The 25642-nt window shown below is 56.0% G+C and overlaps 1 protein-coding gene across 8 annotated transcripts in view; it reads left to right on the top strand.

Annotated features, from left to right (window-relative positions):
- SGSM2 (small G protein signaling modulator 2) overlaps positions 1-21609 on the top strand; it is a 37727-nt gene extending 16118 nt beyond the window's left edge. The window contains exons 3-25 of one of the 8 annotated variants that reach the window (XM_081580013.1): positions 2914-3076; positions 3330-3491; positions 3763-3830; positions 3930-4075; positions 4342-4476; positions 4942-5066; positions 5458-5525; positions 5659-5819; positions 5978-6104; positions 7684-7818; positions 12851-13004; positions 13781-13845; positions 13950-14095; positions 14565-14693; positions 14922-14944; positions 15050-15104; positions 16918-17295; positions 17525-17649; positions 18061-18143; positions 18285-18394; positions 19004-19100; positions 19615-19782; positions 20002-21609. In XM_081580013.1, coding sequence (XP_081436139.1) covers positions 2914-3076; positions 3330-3491; positions 3763-3830; positions 3930-4075; positions 4342-4476; positions 4942-5066; positions 5458-5525; positions 5659-5819; positions 5978-6104; positions 7684-7818; positions 12851-13004; positions 13781-13845; positions 13950-14095; positions 14565-14693; positions 14922-14944; positions 15050-15104; positions 16918-17295; positions 17525-17649; positions 18061-18143; positions 18285-18394; positions 19004-19100; positions 19615-19782; positions 20002-20090 — 2912 coding nt within the window. In that variant the 3' untranslated portion in view covers positions 20091-21609. Of the gene's footprint in view, positions 1-2913; positions 3077-3329; positions 3492-3762; positions 3831-3929; positions 4076-4341; positions 4477-4941; positions 5067-5457; positions 5526-5658; positions 5820-5977; positions 6105-7683; positions 7819-12850; positions 13005-13780; positions 13846-13949; positions 14096-14564; positions 14694-14921; positions 15105-16917; positions 17296-17524; positions 17650-18060; positions 18144-18261; positions 18395-18723; positions 18858-19003; positions 19101-19614; positions 19783-20001 lie in introns of all 8 variants that reach the window. The other 7 variants (XM_081580012.1, XR_014079513.1, XR_014079512.1 and 4 more) reach the window with 7 other exon arrangements.
- Positions 21610-25642: the final 4033 nt, after the last annotated feature.

The following is a 25642-nucleotide window of genomic DNA, read 5'->3' as shown; positions in this document are numbered from 1 at the left end:
CCAGAGGCTTCTGTGTAGCCTTTCCCCTGTGGAGAGGAGCTTAATGGCCTGTGAGAGGCCCTCCTGGGGAGTGTGGACAGCTGGAGAGTTGGACATTATTGCTGGTGGCTCTGCAGCTGCAGCTCTGAGTGTGGGTTCACTGTACACGGGGAGGGACCAGGCGGGTCTTCGTGCTTGCATCTCTGTGGGTGTCGGTCAGTGGACATGTCTGTGATTCTGCTCAACCCAGAAGTCTTACAGCGGGGTTTTAAAATTTTCTGGGGTCAGAGACCCCTTTTAGAAACCAAAAGTCAAGGATTCTTTATCCAGAAAAGAACCACCCACCTATGCATGTGGGAGCAGGCCGATGATTCTGTGTGCAAAGTCAGGAGCTCTCTGGAAAGTCCAGAAGCCCATCCACAGACCCTCTCAGGAGAGTAATTCTCAATTATTATAAGTGTTATGATCTTATTTTGCCTACGCACTGCACACGATAACATCTTTCATTGCATGCACTCCTCCTCTGCTAAGTTCAGTCCTTTGGGAATGGGGGAGGTGTAGTGTGGTCTAACAAGTCCTGACTGAGGAGCCTGGGGACTCGGACTAGGAACACCTGGCAGAGAGTGTTACTTTGGCAGAGGGTTGATTACTTTGTTTGGAAGGTAGAGAGGTGAGAGGGATTTCTCCCGCTGCAGACGTTGCCTGGCACCTTGCCTGGGTTTCACAGGAGGCACTTCAGGGCCGCAGGGTGAGTGGGGGCACCGGGTGTGCTGTTCTTCTCTCAGCATTCCCTACTCACGGTGATTATGGAAGCACGCCTCTGCCCACCCCCAGAGAACCCGCAGCCCTGTGCCCAGAGACTGCCTGGCAGGCTGAGTGAGGCCAGGCCGCTGCTTGCATCCCCAGCTCCCCAGCCTGGCTTCACTGTGCTGTGTGGCGGTCACCTGGGGAAGATAGGAAAGCTAATGACTCATTACCCTGGCAATTAGTCACATCACCTAGGAGCTCGATCCCCTGCAGGACTGGTGCCGCCTGCTGCCACCCTGGTTCCTGTTCCTCTCTGCTTTTCTCCCGCTCTGAACGGGCACTGCCACCCCGGGAAATGGTCACCACCTTCCTCCAGGTGTGGGCACGTAGCTGCAGCAGGACCAAGAGACTAGGACTAAAGGGTCACTCTGTGCTCCCTGCCCCAGGGCTACATAGGACCTCCAGGGACCTGCCACAGAGGGGAGCATGTGACACCGAAGCGAAGATTCCCCCATATGCCCTATACACACATGACACCTGTAGATACACCTGTCTGTGTACACACGTGCTCACAGATGTATGAATATGGCAGGAGGGAAAGGCTGCGTCTCCCAGGCCTGAACTCCCAGGAGGGCAGGGGCACTAACTTCCCCTCCCCTGGGACCACTCTCATTGAGCTGGCCGGCTTCCAAGTTGGCCCTAGGGACTCTCTAAACTTCTCACCCTCAGTGCAAGAGACAGCCAAACAAAACTTACAGGACAGCAGTGACCATAACAGTGAAGGCAAAAATTAGGTGACAGCCACTGCTTTCAGTGGTTATTTCCAAAGTGCAGGCTTTTTTTTTCAAGATGCAGATTGGTTTCTTTTTTTTTAAGATTTATTTATATATTTGTTTTTGGCTGTGCTGGGTCTTCGTTGTTGCACGGGCTTCTCTCTGGTTGCAGGGAACAGGGGCTACTCTCTCGTGGTGTGTGGGCTTCTCACTGCGGTGGCTCCTCTTGTTTTGGAACACCAGCTCCATTAGCTGCAGCTCCCAAGCTCTAAAACACAGGCTCAGTAGTTGTGGTTCACGGGCTTAGTTGCTCCAAGGCCTGTGGGATCTTCCTGAATCAGGGATCGAACCCACCTGTGTGTCCTGCGTTGGCAGACAGATTCTTTACCACTAGCGCCACCTGGGAAGCCCACCTCCAGTCCAGTCCCTGTGAAAGCAGAACACGTGAGGCAAGGGGAGACCTCCTCCCACCTGTGAGCCCCCACCCCCAACACACCTGGAGGAGGTGAAAGGAGCTCAGCCCATTATTTGGGGCCCTGGCTCCTCCTCCCATCTCTGCCACTTTGTGATGCGAATCCGCCCTCTTCCCCTTTCAGGGCCTTTCTTTCCTCAGCTGTAAAACAATCAGCTTGGCCTCAGTCACAGCCAAGCTCCTTCCTCTCCCATACCTCCACACTAATTTCTTTTTAGCATCTGTCTGTGCCCAGGGCAGCTCCCCACCCTCCCTCACCATGCCCTTCTTTGCTTCCTGTGGAGCCTGTCTGCTGTAAGCAGCGTCCAGACGGAGAGAGTAGGCCTAGCCCCTAAAAACGTGAATGAATGAAGGGAAGCCCTCCCTGCATGGGGAGGAGAAATCTCTCACTCCTGCAGGGCTCATCAATAATTCAGGGCCGCTGTCAGATCTGATCTCTGCAGTGGCTTCATCAATATTTCAGCTCCTTCTCCAGCGCCTCATTCCTTAGCAACCGCATCATTGGTGCTCTCCAGGAGGGCTGCTGGGCTGTGTGCTCCCCTTGTCCCCTGTCCTGGGGGTGCTGTCCGCGCTTGCCCTCTTCGGCAGGGGTGGAGTCACCCATGCCAACCCACCCTGGCAGCTTTGTCCTCAGAGCCTCAGGACGATGCCACATACAGGAGGCATGACACACCAGGCCAGGTGGTGGGAGGGGACAGGGATGGAGTGGCATGTCAAAGCCCCCAGGGGTCCACTCTGGGCGGGCAGGAGCAGGGGCACAGGCGGGAGCACTTTGGAAGGAGGCTGGGGTGTACCTCCATGGCCCGCCTAAGCCTGAACCGCATCCCCCAGTCCTCGCCCGGGTCGGTCCTTGCCTCTGTGCTCTCCACAGGTATGAGGGAGGAGGTGTTCTCCCTCTCCCCGTCTTGCCTAGGCTCAGTTGCCGTCCCCTCTGTGGCCCAGGTGCGGTGGAGGCTTGCCTCCTGCATCAGCTGAGGCGCCGCGCTGCTGGCTTCCTACGCAGTGACAAGATAGCAGCCCTGTTTACCAAGGTGGGGAAGACGTGCCCAGCGGCCGGGGAGATTTGCCACAAGGTGCAGGAGCTACAGCAGCAAGCGGAGGGCAGGTGAGCCCTGGGCTTCCCACCCACCCCCCCGCCCCTCCCTTCTGCTCGTTCCATTTCCAAGGGCCTCTCGGGTGAGGGGCCAGACTAAGGGTGGTGGTGGAGGGGGTGGCCCTTTCATCTCCAACCCGTCCTCCCAGTCAGTCCTCTGGGTTCTCGTCTTGTGGCAGCAGACTCGGCTCCCAGTGCCACCAGTCTGCATTGCGGCTTGCTCTCCGAGCCCTCACACTCCTGGAGCCCACCCCTCTCTTTGCAGGAAACCCTTGGCGGGCAACCAGGAGACTCTGCGGAGACAGGGCTCTGCCAGTGGGAAGGCCCCAGCCCTCAGCCTGCAGGCCCTGAAGCACATATGGGTGCGCACAGCGCTGATTGAGAAAGTGCTAGACAAGGTCGTGCAGTACCTGGTGGAGAACTGCAGGTGACTGCCCTTCCCTGAGACCCCCACCCCCCGCACTCCCACCCCGGTGCCTGACTGCCCACCATGGTCTATAGGCATGTGCCATTCCCGTAGCACCCTGAAAGCATGGACCGCTCCAGGCCGCCCACAAAGCTCAGCCCTTGTGTACTTGTTGCTGCTTGATGACGACATGGATTGGGTCCTTGTGGGGATGTGTCTCCTTGGTGAGCTTGACGGCCCTGGAAAGAGGCCCAGAGTCCTGCAGTCACCCTGTCTGTCTCTTTTCTGGCAGCAAGTACTACGAGAAGGAGGCGTTACTGGCAGACCCTGTGTTTGGCCCCATCTTGGCCTCTCTTCTAGGTAAGCCTGGGATCAGAGAGGCCTGTGCTGGCCCATAGCGGGGTCTCCAGGGCAGGTGCCAAGGGGCCACCCCCGAGCTGGTGGTCCCTGTCTCCACAGTGGGACCCTGTGCCTTGGAGTATACCAAGCTCAAGACAGCCGACCACTACTGGACCGACCCCTCTGCTGATGAGCTGGTCCAGAGACACCGTATCCGGGGTCCCCCGCATCGCCAGGACTCCCCCGCAAAGCGCCCAGCCCTAGGAGTAGGTGTCCCTCTTCCCACCCCATGCTCACCCAGGATGGGCCCCCAGGCCTGTGGCGAGGGCAGCCAGCCTGTGTGCTCCTGGCAGATACAGGAGGTAGTGGCCAGCCCGGGAGAGCCTTCCCCACACTGGCTCTTACATAAATGCTAGGAGCACAGAGCTGGTCCAAGGCCGAGGGCAAACTGGGGACAGGAAGGACCCTCGGGGTCCTTGGCCCCCACACTGACCTCCCCAGGCCGGGGGCCGAGCCGTGACTTTGTGCGCAGATCCGAAAGCGACACTCAAGCGGCAGTGCGTCAGAGGACAGGCTCGCTGCCTGTGCCCGCGAGTATGTGGAGTCACTGCACCAGAACTCCAGGGCCCGGCTGCTCTACGGCAAGAACAACGTGCTGGTGCAGCCGGTAGGGGAGCTGAACGCCCCCCACCTCTCCCTCTTCCCGAGGGACCCAGACCTCCAGCCACATTCAGTCCTTCCTTAAGAGGCTTCATTTCACATGCCTCACACCCAGCCTTGAGCTGACACGAGCCACAATGGCATCGGCTCTGGCCCACTGAGACCAGGCCTTCCGGGGGCAGGAATGGTGGCCAACAGGCAGGGTGAACACCCAGTCTGGGTATGACTGACCCGGATACACCCGACAGCCAAGAGGCTCAGGTGTGTGGCCCCAGCCAGGCAGGGAAAGGAGGTGCCCACATCTGCAGGTGGCACATGACTCCCCTGCTTCCTCCCGGTCCCCAGGCCCAGGCCCTGTGACTGGCCCAGCCTGGCCTCCCCTGAACCCACCTGGGGCTCCTCTTCCACAGGCCATCCCAGGAGCCTCTCAGGCCCTCATCTTCTCTGTCCTCTGTGTGTCTCCTGTCTGTAGAAGGAGGACATGGAAGCTGTCCCTGGCTACCTCTCCCTGCACCAGTCTGCAGAGAGCCTCACTCTGAAGTGGACCCCCAACCAGCTCATGAACGGGACTCTGGGGGACTCTGAGCTGGAAAAGAGGTGAGGGCTTTGAGACCCCCTCCCAGGAGCCAGGGAAGGGAGTTGGGGCTTGCTCCCTGGCGGGGAGGGCATGGAGAGACTCAGCCTGCTCCAGGGGGCAGGCCTCACTTCTTACCCGAAGCCAAGAATTGCAGGGAGAGGCTGCCTGGAGAGGTTCCCGGAATCTCTCAGACCGAGCCAGGCCTGGGCACGGAGAGGTTTGTCTGAGCCAAGTTCTGGGCAGCTGCAACTGCCAGGCTCTCTGCTACGAGGACGGCACGGGGCCCAGGGGGACACGACTAGCCGAGGTCATTTCTCAGCCACAGTCACGCTATCCTCTGGATAGTCTCACGGCATCTTGGCGGGGTGGCAGGTCTTGGGGCACAGTGACACCAACCTGGTTCCTCCGCAGCGTCTACTGGGACTACGCCCTGGTCGTGCCCTTCAGTCAGATCGTCTGCATCCACTGCCACCAGCAAAGTGAGCCTCCCCTGTGCTGGGCACAGGGGTGAGTGGGGAGAGGCCACGCGGCCCACATACCTCCTGTCCCCCTCCCGCCGGCCCCTGGCTCCAGGCCCTCCCCCCAGCCTCACTGGTGCATGTTCACCCCCAGAGAGCGGCGGCACGCTCGTGCTGGTGAGCCAGGATGGCATCCAGAGGCCCCCACTGCACTTCCCACAAGGGGGCCACCTGCTATCCTTCCTGTCCTGCCTGGAGAATGGCCTTCTGCCTCGAGGGCAGCTGGAGCCCCCACTCTGGACCCAGCAGGGGAAGGTACCTCCAGGCGCGGGGAGGTAGGGACTGGGTTCTCTCCCGCCCCCCCCGACCCCGGTCCCCCATCCTTCCCCACATGGAGCTCTTCGCAGCAGTGTGGGGGTCTCCTGCATCAGACCCCACCCGGGGCAGGCTGACCACCCACCCTACCCCTACAGGGGAAGGTGTTCCCCAGGCTACGGAAGCGCAGCAGCCTGCGATCCGTGGACGCAGAGGACATGAGCTCCGGGCGAGCGACTGACTATGTGTTCCGGATCATCTACCCGGGCCACAGGCACGAGCACAGTGAGTGTCTCAAACCTCACTCAGGAGGAAGAGAGAGGGGGGCTCCAAGTGGTGGGAGGTCCAGTGTCACCCGGGGTTGGGGTAGGGGGCGGCCGGCAGGGCCCACTGCCCAGGCTGGGGTGACCCAGCCAGATTGTCGCTCAGCCTCGCACGGGACCTGTCCCCCTACAAACCATCCCTCTGAGAAGTAGCCTCTTGTCTGTCTAGCTGTCTTCTCCTCACCTTGTAACCCCAGGTCTCTTGGCTCAGAAGTCACTGTTCAGTATTCACTTGGCCATCCTTTCATGCCCTGCCCCAGGGGAAAAAATGTGGCGAGACTAGAAATAGAAGGTGGGGAACTCTCCGCTTCTCCTCAGCCTGCCATCTGACCCCCATAGGGAAGGCTGGGTGCGGGATTAGCGCTGCCTTGTGGACAATTTGTAGGTGTAGATTGTTCCCTGACTCTGCTCTAGCCAGGCCCCTCCCCCAACCTGCTACTGATGCGGGGGCAATGGTGGGAGTCGGAGGCATCTAGGGTGAGGTTTGGAGCTACAAGGGGCTTCTGGAGGCCGGGGGTTGAAAGTCGGCTTGGCTCTCGTGGGTCCTGCCCCACCCGGACGTAACCCCTCTGGGCCCCAGGGGGCTGATCCACGAGCATCTACCAACCCCCGAGCTCCCTTTCTGGTCAGAGCACCGCTGTGAGCATCACCAACACATGAGCACCGGGTACAAGCACTGCCCATGGGTTTCTTCTGGCCAGACTCGCTGAGCTTGGGGGTAAGGTCAGGGAATGTGCCAGCCCAGAGCATGTATTGCCAGCCAGACCACCTGCTCCCAAGATGCGCTAACTCGTGTCAACAAGTTGTTGACCAGTGGTCCCTGTATTAGTGGACAGACTGTGCAGACTGCAAACACACAGCCACAGCGCGTGTTCCCGACCACTGTGGAGGGCAGGAGGTGTGGGGCCCTCCCCTCCCAGGTGTGCCTGCCAAGGAGGAGATGCAGCTTTGGCCAGCCGTGTTTGCCGACCTGGCGCTTAATCTAGGGCTCTTGCTTGGCCCAGTTGTTGCAGCTTCCACTTGCCCTCTTCGAGTCTTGTCATTTCCCAGTTGCGGTCACCTCAAGGAGCGGAAGCCCAGTGGGGTGACTCATGACTCAGGCTCTTTGTGAGCAGCTCCAGAAAGGCCTGGGAAGATTGGATTTTCAGTCTGAAGAGGGGGATTTTAGGGTGACCTTCAGATGTGGTTCAGCCTGACCATGACACGAGCCGAAGAATGACGGGGATCCATCTGCCAACAGTCATGCCCGGCCTCGGCCATGCAGGGCCGGGGAGCCCCTATCTTTCACTACCCTGACCACCCCCATCAGTTCTCTCTCTTCTGCTCTTCCTAGAGAGGGCATCCTTCAAGAGTGAGCTCTGTAGCTGCCCTCACTTGCTTCCATCCTTTCCCCAGTAACTCATCAAAAGGCTCTCCGGTCCCCTCTTCCACGCCCTGCAGGCTCAAGGCAACCCCAGACTCCGTAAGGAGGGAGTCCGGACCCTCCTGCCCTGGGACCAGGGTCCTCACGCCTCTGCGTCTCTGGTGTTCTCTTTGAGCAGTCACTATTAACTACCACCACCTAGCGGCCAGCCGCGCGGCCTCGGTGGACGATGATGAGGAAGAGGAGGATAAACTACACGCGATGCTCTCAATGATCTGCTCGCGGAACCTCACAGCTCCCAATCCGATGAAAGGTTTTTATCCCTCCCCATCTCCCTGATCCACCCCTTCCTCCTGCCCCGCCCCAACCCCCCGGGCCCACCTGCCACCCACCGCAGGGGCTCAGATGGCAGTGTTGGCATTACGGGACTTGCACCCAGGAGGCAGATCAGGGAGGGTGGAAGGAGGCGCCAGCCAGAGGGACAAGGACCAAGGGCAGCCGGCTCTGGGTTCCCCATCGAACCTGTGAGGGGAGGCCTCCCACCCGAGAGGGAGGAGATTAGAGATTCCCTGGTGGGAAGTCTGATTATCTGGTTCCCTCCTGGGAATGAATGGCTCTCTGAGCCTGTTCTCGCTCCGGGGGTGGGTCATGCTGATAAACCCAAGACGGTGTCCCTTTCTCTTTCTCCCACTGTCTGGAAAGACGCCCGTGCCTCTGACTCCCGACTTAATGGAAACAGGACAGTAAGAGAAGGCCCCCCTCGGCAGGGCTAGGGGCTGGACAGCTCATGGGGACAGGAGTCACCTGTGGTCAGGGGAGGGGTTGGGGCCACCGTGGAGAGAGACCCAGGGCTCAGTTGACGCAGCTAGCACTTTAGCATGAAATCTAGAAATATCTGTGCCAAAGATATCAGACAGCTGTGTTCCCGCCCTCAGGGACCTGAGTCCAGGGTTACAAAGACCCCTTTACTGGAAATGACAGGACAGTGCCCACAGCTTCTCTGGTCACCAGTCATCTTGGGGCAGAGCTCGACTGGTGGAGAGGCACTGGCCAGGGGACCAGTGAGGCCCAGGTCACGTAAGATTGGTTCTGAAGGGCTGAGGCCACCTCTCTCAGATCTGAGGGGAAGCATTCCCATGCCACAGATTCATTTCTTTCTTATTTTTTTTCATTAAAAATATATATTATGTCCACATAGGAGCTAGTGGAAAAATCTTCATCTCTATATCTTTTCTATACTCCGCACGTGTGCTAAGTCACTTCAGTCATGTCCGACCATAGCCCGCCAGGCTCCTCTGTCCATGGGGATTTCCCAGGCAAGAACACTAGAGTGGGTTGCCATGCCCTCCTCCTCCAAAGGATCTTCCTGATTCAGGGATTGAACCCCAGACTATTATGTCTCCTTCATTAGCAGGCGGGTTCTTTACCACTAGCTCCACCTGGGAAGCCCTTTCTGTACTCTAAGAATGACCAATTAAATATATAATCCCCAACATTTAGGAGATGAGGGTGGGGTTTATATAACAAGTAGGAAAAGAAACTTGAGACAATCCACTGTCCAGGATGAAAGTCAGCCCGTCTCTATTCCATCAGACCTTAATGCAGACATGGAACCCTTTGATTCTGTTGCCCTGGTGCAGGGGGCTTGATTGCTATACATGGTCACATTCACCTGCAGACAGCATAGCCAGAGCTTTGAGGTCAATAGATTTCTATGAAATACACACACACACACACACACACACACACACACACACACACACACACACACACACACACACACACACACACACACACACACACACACACACACACACACACACACACACACACACACACACACACACACACACACACACACACACACACACACACACACACACACACACACACACACACACACACACACACACACACACACAGAGTTTGTGAGGCAGATTGTTAACAAAAATATCTTCCAGTTTGTTTATGCTTCCCTGTATCCACTTGAACAATTCCCTACCATTCTTCTTCTTTATTTGTTTTTATTTTTTAAACCATTTACAATGTTGTGTTACTTTCAGGTACACAGCAAAGTGATTCAGTTTTATATATGTATATATTCTCTTTCAGATTAGTTTCCATTATAGGTTATTGTTAAATATTGACTGTAGTCACCTGTGCTATACTGTAGGTCCTTGCTTATCTATTTTACATATAGTAATATATTTATATGTTAATCCCAAACTCCTAATTTATCTCTCCCCCTCACCCCCCGGCCACAGAGTAATTCCTTCTCCCCTTTCCCTGACCCTACACAGGGAATGTGGGGCTTCGCTGATAGCTCAGTTGGTGAAGAATCGCCTGCAATGCAGGAGACACTGGTTCAATTCCTGGGTCAGAAAGATCCGCTGGAAAAGGGATAGGCTACCCACTCCAGTATTCTTGGGCTTCCCTTGTGGCTCAGCTGGTAAAGGATCCACCTGCAATGCAGGAGACCTGAGTTCAAGCCCTGCGTTGGGAAGATCTCCTGAAGAAGGGAAAGCCTACCCACTCCAGTATTCTGGCCTGGAAAATTCCATGGACTGTATAGTCCATGGGGTCGCAAAGAGTCAGACATGACTGAGCGACTTTCACTTCCACTTTCACAGAGGGTATTCAGGAATATGCGACACTCTCCTTATACAAAATTCTACCAAAGAATCCAGTTCCTGAGCTTGGCCACCACGCCTGTAATGGGCAACCGTGTCCATGGCCTAGAACACAGCTAGCACACCCTCAGCCCAGCCTGCCGGCTGCCCCCTTACCTGCCACATCCCTGCCCTTGTGCCTGCCCCCCTCCCAGCCCTCCAGTGGAACCCCCCAGGCCAGCTGGTAGGAACTGGGGGAACCTCACTTCCCACGCTGACCGCCTGCATTTGGCCTGCCACTTGGACTTTCCTTGCAGACCTGTGCCTGGTGCTGATGCTCATTTCCAGGTTAGCTGACTTGGAGCAGTGTGGGAAGGCTAGGTGAGGAGGGTCGGGGAGCCCCCTCTCACCCCACAAATGGTAGTCAAGCTGAAGGCTGGGAGTGTCCCCGTAGAGCCCCTGTTTGGTGGTCGTGGAGATGACAATGCTCTGAGAACTGAGGCCTCCAGGGTCAGAGAAACTCAGAGGGTCCAGGGGCCTCAGGGGCTTGTCTGAGCATCGTCTTGGGGAACTCAGGGGTCAGGCCAACCCAGTGTACAGCCCCCGACCCCAGCCCCTGAGAAAGGGGAGGAGGTGTGTGAGCAGTGTCCTCAGGTGGCTGGGGGGATGGTATGGGAGCCCCACCTCCACTCCAGTCCATAATGACAACACTGTTGAGTCCGTTCTGCTAGCCATTGCTTTCCAGGCCTGCAACATGCTTGACTTGTGCATGTGAATCAAGTGGCGGGGGTCCAGACCCTCTCCTCCTTCCCCCTCCCTCTCCCTCTCCCCTGGCTGTCTCCCCACCGAGCAGAGATGCTGTTCACTCTAATTCTGCTCCAGGCCAGGCACCTTTCACTCGGAGTCTTAGGGGCTGTGGGGTTCGACCACCCTAATAGTTTCGCTTCAAACTTTCCTCATGCTCAGAGGAGAGAGTCAGAGTCAAAGCTGGCCCAGCAGACCCTCCCCGTCTAGCCTGCTGCCCCTTGCCCAGTCACTCCAGAGCTCCAGCTGTCTGCACTGGGTTAATTCAGAGATGCAGTGTTCGATGCTGGCTGGCTCAGCTCCTTCCTGGAGAATTAAGGTGAAGAGCATTGACCCAGGACACTTGCCTTGGTTGGGCCCTGCTTTCTGGGCATGAGCTCGTTTTCCTGTGTGCCCACCCTCTACACCTGGCACCCCTCCACACCCCGCCTGCCCACCTGCTGCTGCCTGCTGCCTACCTGGCTGGGCCCTCTGCCACCCCTCCCCTGCCTCCCCCCACCACGGGCCTCTCTCCTGCCTGCCTCAGGGGCTTGATCTGGGCTCCTGCCCCATCCCACCTGCATTTGTCCCCTCCTCCTCCTTCTTCCCAGAATCTCAGGCATGGCTTGCAACCCTCCCTCCCAGAGCCGCAGCCCGCCCCCCCCCCCAGTGTGTTCCCTTAATTTGCCTCCGGGTGGAGCTGAAGGGCCAGATATCGAAAAAAAAAATCCCAGCTATGGATCTGGAAAGAGAGCCCCTGGGGCCCAGACAGGGCCGCCTCTGAGGGGACTGGAGGGGGTCAGCTTAGTCCTGCCCGCCAGAGCACGCCCAGAGCTGGAGTCTGCCCCAGACTCACAGCAGCCCAGGGCCCAGGCCGTAATGTGCAGAAAGAAACTACTGCTTGAAAGAAGTCTCTTTATCATACACACACACAGCACTCTCCCTCTCCCTCTCTCTTTCCTTGTCTTCTTCAGGCTTCTTGGTCCTTTCCCTCCCCCTTGGCGTCTTCTCCTGGTCCTTTCACTTTCTGCCCTCACTCTGCTTCATCTTTGTGGCTCACCGGACCTGCCAGAGTCGTCCCCCCCACCGTGAGTGAGCGGTGCCCGCCCCACGTGGGCCCTCGAAGCTCTCAGAGATCTTGAGTTCTGCTTCAGACTAGCTGGGCCAGCTGAGGAGGCTTGGTCTGCGGTGGTGGAAACATGTCCAAGGAGCTGTCTTCTGCAGCATGTTCTTTTGGGTGGCGGAACTGTGTGGGAGCTTTGCCCTTCCTGCCAGCTCACCTGTGTGTTTGCAGGAGGCCACTGTGCCGAGGGCAGTCAGGCTGGGCAGGGGCGGAGAACTTGCCCACTGCTGAGCTGGCAGCACGGGCACCTGCTCCTCCTTAGCCACTGGCCACCAGATCTAGAACCCTCAGAGGGATGAGGTCTGTGGACCAGGACTAGTGGCTCAGGGGTTCTTCAGGGACTTTGATCAGTGGAGACTCTTGGCATGGGAAGGTTCAGAGATCACAGTGTTCCAGGCATCTTCCTGTATATCCGAGAGTTTGCTTAAGAGGACCAGGCTGAATCCTGGCAGGCCAAGCCAGCTGGCAGCATTTCAGAGAGCTCAAGCTTTTCTTGTTCCTTCTCTTTCTTTCTCCTCCCTCTAGAAAAACAAGTGTCTATCCCATCGCTCATAGCAAAACCAAGAGGATAGACAGTCATCCATGACTCAGTGAAAGTACCGTATCACGCTCAGAAAGTCCAGGTGGGAAGAGTCAGGCACCCTCTCTCTCTCTCTCCACCACTTCCATCTCTGGGCTCTGGACCCTGGGACAGGCAGGCACCACCCCTGTGGTTTTCCACCAAAAGGCGACTTCATGCTGCAGCTCTGGGCACAAAGGTGGGCACGCTGCAGGGTGCTTGGGGGAGGAGACTGGCAAGGCCCTGACCGTGGCCCTCTTCCCACCCTCAGATGCTGGCGACATGATCGAGATGCAGGGCTTTGGGCCCAGCCTGCCAGCCTGGCACCTACAGCCCCTGTGCAGCCAGGGCTCCTCCTGCCTCTCCTGCTCCACCAGCAGCTCCCCGTATGCGCCCACCAGCCACTGCAGCTGTGTACCAGACCGGTGAGTGGGCCTGTGCGTCTGAGTATGTGTGTCGGTCTGGGCCCATGTCACTTGCCTGACATGGGGTGGTCTTGAGTTGGACACACCTGGGTTCTAATTTCACTTCTGTTCCCCACGTGGCTCTGCCAAGTCACTGAGTCTCTCTGAGCTCCTATGTTTCTGAGCCTCAGTCTCCTCATCTGTGAAATGGAGATAATACCCCCTGTTCCCTAAGGTACCTATGAGCACTGAATGAGGTATACAACGCACGTGAGTGCCCAGAGCTGTGCCTGGCACCGGGCAAGTGCTCGGTATCTGGAGCTCCTCTTCCCAGGGTGGACCTGGATCCCGCCGTCAGGCTGACGTCTGAGGATGCTTCAGCAGGTGTCTGGGCATCTGCCATGTTACCAGGAACGGTGTGTGCATGGCATTTGTGAGAGGGCCATGTGCCCACTATTGATGCTTTCACTGGCTGCTTTTTCCCCTGAAACTTCATCCTAACCCTGTTACGCCTGTTGACCCTCAGATGGCTCTCTCCATTTTCACACGAGGACACCAAGATGTACTAACGCAAAGTTAGTTGCCCAAGATCCCCGGTGTGGTTGGGGACCAGGCTGGGCCCCCGGCAGCTCTACCTAGAGTAGCTGGCAAGGCCAGGGAGCCCTTGACATGTTCCTGGGCTGTAGATCCTGCTCCCTGCACCACCCAAGCCCCTCACCTGCCCCTCTGAGCCCAAAGGTCCTCCCTTCTCACTACTCCCGCCAGAGGAGCAGCCCTGAGCCAGGCTGATCCCACAGGTTGCCCCTCAGGCTGCTGTGTGAGAGCATGAAGAGGCAGATCGTGTCCCGGGCCTTCTACGGCTGTGAGTGTGGGGTGAGGTGGGGCCGCTGGGGGAGGGGGCAAGGGCGGGGGCGGGCACCGGGACACAGGGTCAGAGCCTCCCAGCTCCCCCTCTGCCCCCCGCAGGGCTGGCCTACTGCCGCCACCTGTCCACGGTGCGCACACACCTGTCAGTGCTGGTGCATCCCAACATCGTCCCGCCCACCCGGCCCCCAGGGGCCTCGGGGGGCCTCACCAAGGACGTGTGGAGCAAATATCAAAAGGACGAAAAGGTGCGTGTTCTGGGCTACCCGGCTCTGGGGTGGCTGGGCGGGAGGCCACAGTGAGAGCTGACCACTGTGCTCTGCGAGTGGCTTTCACAGACCAAAGGGCGTTTGGGTGAAATGTGGTGCAGGCTCAGAGGTGACAGGCCAGGACGGATGGCCTTGGAGTACAGGGGTCATGGTGCAGTCTCGGACAACCAGGCCTGTGGTCTCCACGGGAAAGAGACCAGACAGGGAGTCCTCTCTGCTTCTGCGTGACTCCACTGCCCTGTGGAGACCCTCTGCATCTCTCCAGGCTCCTTTCCTGCCCTGGAGGGATTGAAGTAGATCTTCGTCCAGCTCTGGCCTGCGGGGGTTGGGCAGTGCAGGGATATGATGGTCCCAGAGCTGTCTGAACACATCCTTGGTCCTGGCCCCGGCTGTCCAGGGCATGGGGTCGCCCGGCTGGCCCACACAGTCTTCTCCCTGGGTCCCTCAGAACTACAAGGAGCTGGAGCTGCTGCGGCAGGTCTACTACGGAGGCGTGGAGCATGAGATCCGTCAGGACGTTTGGCCGTTTCTGCTTGGCCACTATAAGTTTGGCATGAGCAAGAAGGAGATGGAGCAGGTGAGGGGGAGGATGGGCACACAGGCAGGGAGCCAGGCCAGGGGAACCCGGGGAGGAGGCGCCTTGGAAACCTCGGTCTCTTCCCAGCCCGAAAGAGACAGGGCAGAGCGGCCCCGCCATCCTCACCCCCGGGCCTGACCCGAGTCTCCGGCTGTCCCGGGAGGACGGCCGCCCAGGGGGGCATGGTGCGCCCCTCCCCGCCATGGTCACGCTGTGGTCTGAGCACAGGTGGACACAGTGGTGGCAGCAAGGTACCAGCGGGTGTTGGCGGAGTGGAAGGCCTGCGAGGTGGTGGTGAGGCAGCGGGAGCGGGAGGCTCACCCGGCCACACTCACCAAGTTCTCCTCGGGCAGCAGCATCGACAGCCACGTGCAGCGCCTCGTCCACCGAGACTCCACCATCAGCAATGACGTGAGCCCGACGGGACCTGGGGGCCGGGGGCGGGGCCGCCAGCGCTGTAGGCCTGACCTCTGTTGCTCATGGGCAGTGGGGCCCTGAAGCACACACCTCCACGTGTCCGTGTGTCTTGTTTCCTTCCACTGAAAGACAGGATGACGGTCCCCCTGCTCCCCGCTCCTCTGGCTTGTTGCAGGAATAAATGACAATGGCGTACTGTGTTCTGTCCTAATGGACTAGCAGAGGAGGGTGGATTTATGGGGAATTAGGGAGGCCCTCCTTCTCTGGGGCTTCTCTGGTGGCTCAGACAGTGAAGAATCTGTCTGCAATGCAGGAGACGCAGGTGTGATCCCTTGGAGAAGGAAATGGCAGCCCACTCCAGTATTCTTGCCTGGAGAATTCCATGGACAGAGGAGCCTGGCAGGCTGCAGTCCATGGGGTTGCAAAGAGTCAGACACGACTGAGCGACTAATACTTCAACACTTTTCCCTCTTTGTAGAGAGACCTTGAGGCTAGGAGTGGGCCTCCCTGGGTTCCAATCCTAAATCCACTAGTGACAGGATGAGTGACTTCTCTTCCCATCTCTGGGGCTTGGTGCCCCCTCTAGCCCCTCTGACTGTAGAGGCTTCTCCTAGAGCTGAAACTGGGGGCGAGTGTGCACTCAGAGCAGTCCCATCTTATAGAGTTGACCATGAGAAGCCAGCTAAGAGCCTGCGTGGTTCTTCCCACATCACCCCTGAATTTTAGGTGAACATCAAGTCCCAATCTATGGCTGCTGGGCCCAACTAGAACTGAAAAGTTTCACTTTTCAGGACATTCTTTTATTAACTAATGTTTGTTTTTTTTTTTTTCTTTAAGACTGCCTCTTTAGATAATGTATATTCTTGTTACTTAACTCCTATTAACCAAAAACTCAAGTTGGAGGAAGACTTAAAAAGAAATATAACTGCCGAGGCACCCTCTCCTTTCCATGGTCTTTGTTCTGAATCCCATGTTTGTGAACAGATTCTCTTTCTGCTTTGGGTTTTGTTAAACCCCGGGTCTGAACCAGTGCCCCAGCTGCTTAGCTTGTGGACACAAGTAGCCTTTTTCATGAGCACTAACCCAACAGCACTTCGTGCTTCTTGCCCAAAGTGAAAACTCCTTCTGAGCATCCCTCCCCTCCATAGTCCAAATAGAAAAATGAGACAAAACCGTCCACATGTCTCTTCTTTTCCCTGTGACTTGTCTGTGGGAGTGTGTGGACCATTCCCAATCAGTAGATCGTGTTTCTTTTTTCCTTCTTCCTTCTCCTCAGCTTATCCTCAGCTAATCTAACTGATGAGGTACTTGCTAGAGAGGTTTCCTGCCTTGTTCTACTACTGCACGCTCAGTCCTGAAAATAAGGAAGAACTTGTTTTTCCTAACACTTCCAGCCTGCCACCTCCCTGGGCTGCCCCAAAGGCCACACCACGACACTGTGGAAGCTGTCCCGGCCCGAGGCAGCCCACAACGTCTGTGTTTGTACAGGGTCACTTACTCACACTGGCCATCGAGTGTCCAGGCCTCCATCCCCCTTCCTCCCTTCACACTTTTTCTCACCAACGTGAGGCCAGATGGGCTGGAGACGGCGTTTTCATGTTTTCCCAGAGCCTGGTCGGCTGGGTCGGAGGGTGGGACAGGGGTTGCTTGGCACCTCCCCGCCCGGGGAGGCAGTGCTGGGGAGCCATGGAGTGGGAATGGGAATGTAAGGAGAATTCTGTGTCCCTCTTGGTTCTGACCCTGGAAGAGAGGCAGTGCTGGAGGGCAGGTGTGAGCCCCGCTGTCTTCACGCCCGCCTCTCCAACAGGTGTTCGTCTCTGTGGATGACCTGGAGCCTCCAAGGCCCCCGGGCCCCGAAGACCCCAGAGCAGAGGCTGAGCCGGGGGCGGAGGTGGGGCCCATGGGCACTGCCATGGTAGAGCAGCAGTCAGTGGAATTCGACTCTCCAGACTCGGGCCTGCCTTCCTCCCGCAACTACTCCGTGACCTCGGGCATCCAGTCAAGCATAGACGAGGGCCAGATGGGCTTTGAGGAGGAGGATGGTGCTGGGGAGGAAGGCTCCGCCGGGATGGTCCTCGAAGCCCAGGTCTCCGAGCCCCAAGAACCCGGCCAGGAGAAGGCCTCGCGGGCCGGCGAGCTGGAGGCCGGGGAGGAGCTCGCGGCCGTGTGCGCCGCTGCCTACACTGTATGTGCTTGTTCCCCAGGCATTGCTCTCAGCAGCCCCAGAGGCTGGGGACCCCGGGGCAGATGGCGGGGTGGCCTGGACTGTCCTGGAGGGGGGCACTGAGCCCCTCCCTCAGCAGGACCACAGGACTCTGCTCCGAGGGCCTTGGCTCCCTGCCTTCGCTGTGTTCCTTTATTCGAGCATCACCTCCGGCCCCCGACTCACCCCTCAGGGCCCTCCATTCTTCCAGATAGAATTACTGGACACCGTGGCCTTAAACCTGCACCGCATAGACAAGGACGTGCAGCGATGTGACCGCAACTACTGGTACTTCACACCCCCCAACCTCGAGCGGCTCCGAGACGTCATGTGCAGGTGCCACTGGGGGCCAGGCTGGGTGGGAGGCGGGGACCCTGCTCTGTGCAACGTTAGGCCCAGCAGTGCCCTGCTCCCCTGCCCTGTCCCCATCTCACGATCAACCCCCTATGTCTGTGTGTATCCCCTCCTGTCACTCTTGAGGCCTTTCAGATCTCAGCTTTAGCCATGCTTCTCCAGGAAGCCTCAGCTGGTCCCCACCAGCACGTTGGGGGTGGTGATGGTTTGTCCATCTCTACCTGAGGGCCTTGAGGACAGTGGCTATGGATGGTTAAATATAGCACTCCAGTGCATCAGGGTGGAGGAAAGGCTGACCTCCGGGTAGCCGACTGGTCTAGGGGTCATCTCCCCATGAGTCTTCGAGGGGAGGGGAGGACGGTGCACAGCCACAGAGACTGCCCGGTGTTTCAGCTACGTGTGGGAGCATCTGGACGTGGGCTACGTGCAGGGCATGTGCGACCTGCTGGCACCTCTCCTGGTCGTCCTGGACAATGGTGAGGAGAGGGTAGTGGGATTGCGCCTGGGCCAATCCAAGCTGGGGAAAGGAACAGGGGATGGCGTGGCCTGCATGGGGAGGGGAATGTGAGCCAGCTCTGCCCCCCTCCCTGCCAGCCTCACGCCCACCTCCCCCACAGACCAGCTGGCCTACAGCTGTTTCAGCCACCTCATGAAGAGGATGAGCCAGAACTTCCCCAATGGGGGTGCCATGGACGCCCACTTTGCTAACATGCGCTCTCTTATCCAGGTGAGGTCTGCAGCAAGCTGGGGTGAGTGATGGGGCAGTGCTGGGCTTTTTCATTATCCACAGGAGGCTGGGGAGTGCTCCTAAAATGTGTTTTACGTATAAGCTTAGTTTCTTTCATTAAAAAATAAAAACCAGGAGAAGGAAATGGCAACCCACTCCAGTATTCTTGCCGGGAAAAGTCCATGGACAGAGGAGCCTGGAGGGCTGCAGTCCATGGGGTTACATGACTGAGCACGCCATGCATGAGGGTGGAGAGAGATGGGTTGCAGCAATAAACTGGTAGAAACAAATAAAAAAACCCAAAACCCCATCATTTTCAACCTTACCAGTCGAGGAGGAGTGTTGGCATATGAATGCTTATGCTTGTGAACGTTCTGGCGAGTAGTGTCGTCAAAGATGAAATCACCCAGGAAATGGCATCATTCCAAAGAGGACATCTCAGAGAGATGGGTGTGGCCACAGGGTACAGCCCTGCCCCAGGAGGGAGACAGGAGGGGCAGATGCAGCTGCCAGGGGGGGCACCCGAGGGGTCTGGGGGTGGGGGGTACAGGGCGCTGGGGACAGCACCCGCACCTATTCAGTACAGCGCCCTTTCTCCATTCAAACCAGATCCTGGACTCAGAGCTATTTGAACTCATGCATCAGAATGGAGACTACACCCACTTCTACTTCTGTTACCGCTGGTTCCTGCTGGATTTTAAGAGAGGTGAGAGGCGAGCTGGAGGGCGGGCCTGGGGTCGGGGCAGTGGGACATCCCTAGAGTCACTGGTTCTCAACCCACACCGCAGTGTAGAACCCCTCCGAGGAGTCCTGGGCCTGACCTAGCCCCGGACTTACTAATTGTGGTGACTTCAAAAGCCATTAAGTGAATCCGCAGTGCAGCCGGGGTTGAAAATCACCCAAAGGCAATGGTTTTCAGAACTGTTTTCAAACCAAGTCTTCCTGAGCACCAAGGCCTATAGAAGTAGAGCTACTCTAGTGTGAGGTGGCCTCCACGGGAGGCCAGGGTACCGGAACTAACACGGAGGAGGGCGGGGCCTACCCAGCTCCAGTGGCGCGATTGGGTAGCGCGCGGTACCTATAAGCGGAAGGGCGGGGCCTTGCCTGGGAGCCGCCCTCTCCACCGGTTCCCTCGGTGTACCCATCCCGGGACCTGGCCCCTGGAGCTCTGTCTCGGCACGAGACGACCCGTGGAGTCTCAGCCCCGTTGCCATCCCCAGAGCTGCCGTACGAGGACGTGTTCGCTGTGTGGGAGGTGATCTGGGCGGCCCGGCACATCTCCTCGGAGCACTTTGTCCTGTTCATCGCCCTGGCCCTGGTGGAGGCCTACCGAGAGATCATCCGAGACAACAACATGGACTTCACTGACATCATCAAGTTCTTCAACGGTAGGAGCCACTCGGCCGTGCCGGCTGCCTCAGCAGGGCTGTTGGGGGGGGGCTTCCACTCCTGGCCTGGGCAGGGTAAGGGGTGCCTTAGGAATACTGGCCCGGCCCGTAAGGGAATGTCAGGAGTCCAGGTGGAAATACAACCGGGTGGGCGGACCCCGGGCTCCTCCCAGACTGCTGCCCCCAGCCCCACTCAGTTATCCGTATCTCCTCCCCCAGAGCGGGCTGAGCATCACGACGCCCAGGAGATCCTGAGGATCGCCCGGGACCTAGTCCACAAGGTGCAGACGCTCATAGAGAACAAGTGAGGCCGCGGCCAGGAGGCAGCCGCCCGCCAGAGCCTGGGCTCCCGGCCCCGGGGCCCCACGCAGCAAGGTGCAGGGGCGGTGCAGCCAAGACTGCCCCAGCCCCCAGCTCCCGCGCCTGCCCTACTGTGTTCTAACAAAGTGCTTGTGAGCCTGGGATCCGACTCCGGGCAGTGCTGGCCCCACAGGCCGATGCAGGGGCCAGAAGGCCCTGATGTCAGGGCTGGGAAGGGAGAGGTCAGCCTCAGGGAATGACTGCCTTGGGGGACATCTACTCTGCTCCCCTCCCAAATACCTGGGGACAGCCCCACTGCCACTGGCATCCTGAGCCTGGACAGCTCCCTGTGGCCTCCCTGGGGCCCTGTAGAGTTAGGAGGGCTGTGGTCGCCTGGGCCCCAGCTAGGTGGGTTGAGGGGACCCTGGGCTGTACCTCTTGTGAGCGTCCCTCTGCAGGCCCAGTGCCTGTGCACACACCGGCCCCAAAGGGGGCGGGCGGAACAGCTGCCAGTCTGGGTGTGTGTCCTGGATGCAGGAGACCTGGGCTGCATCCCAGGCCCTCCCCCGAGACTGCAGGACAGCCCAACAACATGGGCCCTGGTGGGAACAACCCACCTTAGCAGCACTGCCACTGTCTTTGGCCACCCGAGGTGACCCCATGCACCGTCCCCCCGCCACCCCCTGCCAAGCCTGTACAGTGCACCCACGTGTATCTGTACGGTGTCACTCAGCACCCTGCTCCTGCTTCGTGCATTAGATGCATCCCTGAAAACTGTGTGTGAGTGATGCTTTCGCAGCAGAACGACCTGGAATGTGGCAGAAGCACCTGCACAGGAACCCCAGGGTGATTCTTTTAAGGAGGCGGTCCTTTCACGGCCTCCTCTCAGGAACAGGCTCTGGAGCCCCGGGCAGCCCACCATCTGTCCCCGGCATCTGCTGAGTCCCTGAGGCGGAGGGGAGTGTGCTTGGATCTCCCCAGCCTGTTCTTGGCAAGAAGCAAGGCTCGCTCTTCCTTCCACGTGCTTCTCAGGATGCCGAGGATGCTAGAGACCCAGGAACCCCCTTAGAGGAGCCTCACTCACAGAGGTGCTAGGGGGGCCCAGCTCCTGACCTCAGGCAGGCCTAGTCATACTGCTTGCTCCATCATCCCCACTGCCCCCCTCATCAGTACATGCAGGATCGTCCTTATTCTGGGGCCGGGAGGCCGCTCTGCCACAGGAGCTGGGCCTGCCCAGCAACCACTGAGGTCTGGAGACTTCCTGCTTTTGAGAAACATGGGAATGAGTCCGGCAACCCCCTGCATCCCACAAAGTCTCCCAAGCCCCGGGCACGGCACAGCCTGTTTAGGGGCAGCCTGCTCCATTGCCCACCCATCGTCCATGAGTCCTTGGCCTCCACCAAGCATGGTGGCCTTTGTGTGCCTGCCTTAGTGACTCTGGTTTGGTGAGGAGCAGAGTGTGTATGTTTTTTGGCTCAGAAACTATACTCTTCAGTGTAACAGACCAATAAACACAGCATCTGGCAATGCTTGAGGCTCTGGTGGCTATTTGTGGGCTGGCACTGGACAGTGAGTGACCGTGTGTGCTGGGGAATTCTGTAAGCTCCACAACTGAACAGTAAAAAGGACCAGCTCCCCAAGGCCAAGATGGTGAAAAAAAAGAGAACCAAGGTTTCCAGAAGTGAGGGACGCTGGTGGTGGAATGGTTGAAGGTGAGAGCCAGACTCTTAAGTACCCAGAGAGAACCCTTGCAGGGGACCTCACCCCAGAGCCAGCAGTCCTGACCAATGGCCTCTCCAGCCTCTGGATGCATGTGGGTCCCTGCCCGCCCTCCTGACTGGCTACAGGGATGAGCTGGAGCTCAAGTGGGAATCTACAAGACCTCCCAGCCCGTCTAGCCAGTGGGAAAGGACCCTGCCCCTTTGGCCTTGGCTCCTCCTGCCCACTGAGCACTGTATTCCAGATGCCTGCTTCAGGTGGGAATGGGGAGAAAGGTAGTGGCAGGAGAGGTCAAACTCAGTGAGGAATGGAAAGAGCTGGACTAAATAGCAGGCTCCTGTCTACCTGCTCCCACTTCAGGGGGCCAGCCCATCACCCATAGTTCCAGATAGAGGGCTGCAATCACCAGCATGTCATCTGGTGTAGAGGACAGTAGCTTTCTGGGGATTAGGGCCTGCTGTCAAATCACTCAGAGTTGTCCAGTCAAAGAAACCAGCTGACACCAGTAACTCTGGGACCAAGACCTTACAATTATAAATAAGCCCCTCAAGGGGACCATTCCCCACCCCCAAGCTGACCGTGTAGCCTGGAGTGATCAGAATTCCCCCTGCTATAACATCTATTCGGATAAACACTCTTACCAAAGTGAGTATAGAGGGAATATACGTGCTATACTTACTCAGCCGTGTCCGACTCTTTATGACCCCATGGACTGCAGCCTGCCAGGCTCCTCCGTCCATAGGGATTCTCCAAGCAAGAATACTGGAGTGGGTTGCCATGCCCTCCTCCAGGGGATCTTCTCAACCTGGAATTGAACCCAGGTCTCCCGCATTGCAGGCTGATTCTTTACCAGCTGAGCACCAGAGAAGCCCAAGAATACTGGAGTGGGTAGCCTATCCCTTCTCCAGTGGCTCTTTCCTGACCCAGGAATCGAACTGGGGTCTCCTGCATTGCAAGCAGATTCTTTACCAGCTGAGCCACCACGGAAGCCCATAGAGGGAATATATCTCAACATAATAAAAGCTATTTTTGACTAAGCCATAGCCAACATAATACTCAATGGTGAAAAGCTGCAAGCGCTCCCACTAAAATCTGGAAAAAGGATGCCCACTCTCACCTGTTCTATTTAATAGAGTATTGGAAGTCCTGGCCACAGCAATCAGAAGAAATTTAAAAAATATCCACATTGGAAAAGAAGAGCTAGAACTGTCATTATATGCAGATAACATAACTATATAAAGAGAATCCTAAAGACTCCACACAAAAATTCCTGATACATTCAGCAAGGTAGCAGAGCACAAGATTAACATACAGAAATCTGTTGCATTTCTTTACACAAATACCAGAAAGTAAAAAAAAAAAATCCTTTTAAAATTGCATCAAAAAAAAAAAAAATACTTAGGAATAAACCTTACCAAGGAGGCGTAAGACTTATATGTTGAGAACTACAAAACATTGATAAAGGAAACTGAAGATGAGTCAAAGAAACGGAAAGATACCCCATGTTCCTGGATTGGAAGAATTAATATTGTTAAAATGGCCATACTAGCCAAAGCAATCTATAGATTTAATGGGACTTGCTATCAAGTGTCCCAGGACATTTTTCACAGAACTAGGATAATTAATCCTAAAATGTATATGGATCCATAACCCAGAATTGCCAAAGCAATTCCAGCATTGCCAAAGCAATGAAAAAAACAGAGCAGAGCTGGAGGCATTACCCTCCCAGATTTCAGACTACAGACGTCAAGACTACAAACCTACAATAAATCAAAATAGCCTGGTATTGGCGCAAAAACAGATATGTAGATCAATGGAACAGAACAGAGAACCCAGAAATAAACCCACACACTGACAGTCAATTAGTCTTCAATAAAGGAGGCAAGAGAATGGAGAAAAGACAGTTTCTTCAGCAAGTGGTTTTGGGAAAGCAAGACAGCGCATGTGAATCAAAGAAGTTAGAACACTCCCTTATACTTTACACAAAAATAAACTCCAGATGGCTTAAAGACTTATATGTAAGACATGACACCATAAAACTCCTATAAGAGACCATAAGCAAAATATTCTCTGACACAAATCATACCAATGTTTTCTTAGGTCAGTCTCCCAAGGCAATAGAAATAAAAGCAAAATAAACAAATAGGACTTAATCAAACTTATAAGCTTTTATACAGCAAAGGAAACCATAAACAAAATGAAAATATTTGCAAATGATGCAACCAGTAAGGGCTTAATCTCCAAAATATACAAACAGCTCACACAAGTAAAAAACAAACAAAAAAAGCCAACCCAACTGAAAAAGGGGCAAAAGACCTAAATAGATATTTCTCCAATAAGACATACAGATGGCCAACAGGCACATGAAAAGATACTTAACATCACTAATTATCAAAGAAAAGCTAATCAAAACTGCAATGAGACCTCACACTGGGCAGAATGGTCATCATTAAAAAGTCTACAAATAGGACTTCCCTGGTATTCCAGTAGTTAAGAATCCACTTGCCAATTCAGGGGACATGGGTTCAATTCCTGGTCTGGGAAGATCCCACATCCTGAGGAGCAACTAAGCCCACGAGCACCAACTACAGAACACTGCAACGAAGAGTAGCCCTTGCTCTCTGCAACTAGACAAAGCCTGCACGCAGCAGTGAAGCACAGGCAAAAAAAAAAAACTTTTTTTTTTAAAGTCTACAGATAACATGCTGGAGAGGGTATGGAGAAAGGGGAACCCTCCTACACTGTTGGTGGGAATGTAATCATATTTTACAGTGTTGCCACTATGTAAAACGGTATCCAGATTCCTCAAAAAATTAAAAGTGGAGTTGCCATATGATCCAGCAATCTCATTCCTGGGCACATATCCAGAAAAACCTCTAATTTGAAAAGATACAGGCACCCCTGCAGCACTGTTCACAACAGCCAAGACATGGAAGCAACCTAAAGGTCCCTCGACAGATGAGTGGATAAAGATGTGGTGCATATACACGATGGAGTACTACTCAGCCATAGAAAATAATGCCGTTTGCAGCAACATGGATTGACCTAGAGATTATCATACTAACTGAAGTCAGAGAAAGATAATACCATATGCTATCACTTATACATGGAACTTAAAATATGATACAAATGAACTTATGTGCAAAACCAAGACAGACTCACAGACACAGACAACAAACTAAGTTACCAAAAGGGAAAGGGCTTGGGGATGGACAAACTAGTTTAGGATTAGCAGATACAAATTATATATATATATATAAATAGAGAACTATAGTCAATATCCTGTAATAAATCATAATGAAAAAGAATACGAAAAGTGTGTGTGTGTGTGTATATATATATATATATATGAATTGTTTTCTGTATACCAGAAACACAGCATTGTAGATAACTCCTCTAAAAATAAAGAAGAAAAAATTCCCTCTGCTGTTGACACCACCTGAAAGTTCACCAAAGACCCTTGAGAACTAGCCTGAAAATCGTTGGTTCCTTCACACACTTCCACCCCTTCTCTGCTCCACCCAGAAGTGCTGGCACTCCCAGATCCCTGGCTGGGCTTTTAGGGCCAGAGGGAACCCCACAGCCAAAATATGGGTCAGCTGAGGGCTTGGTGTGGGGAGGGGAGGAGTAGAGAGCATGAGCAGGGTACTCTAGCCCTGAGGATACTGGGTCATCACTGCCAGGGGCAGAGTTTTCATCTCTGACCCTAGTGCTGGGCACAGCATCTGACACTGAGGAGGTGTGTGATGGTTATCTAACTCTGCTGCTAAGTCGCCTCAGTCATATACGACTCTGTGCGACCCCATAGACGGCAGCCCACCAGGCTCCCCCGTCCCTGGGA

Source organism: Giraffa tippelskirchi, chromosome 3 (assembly GCF_054371585.1).
Source record: "Giraffa tippelskirchi isolate mGirTip1 chromosome 3, T2T-mGirTip1v1.2.pri, whole genome shotgun sequence".
In the NCBI taxonomy this organism is placed as follows: domain Eukaryota; kingdom Metazoa; phylum Chordata; class Mammalia; order Artiodactyla; family Giraffidae; genus Giraffa; species Giraffa tippelskirchi.
Note: the sequence above shows the minus strand (reverse complement) of the source record. Positions and strands in the feature narration are given on the sequence as shown.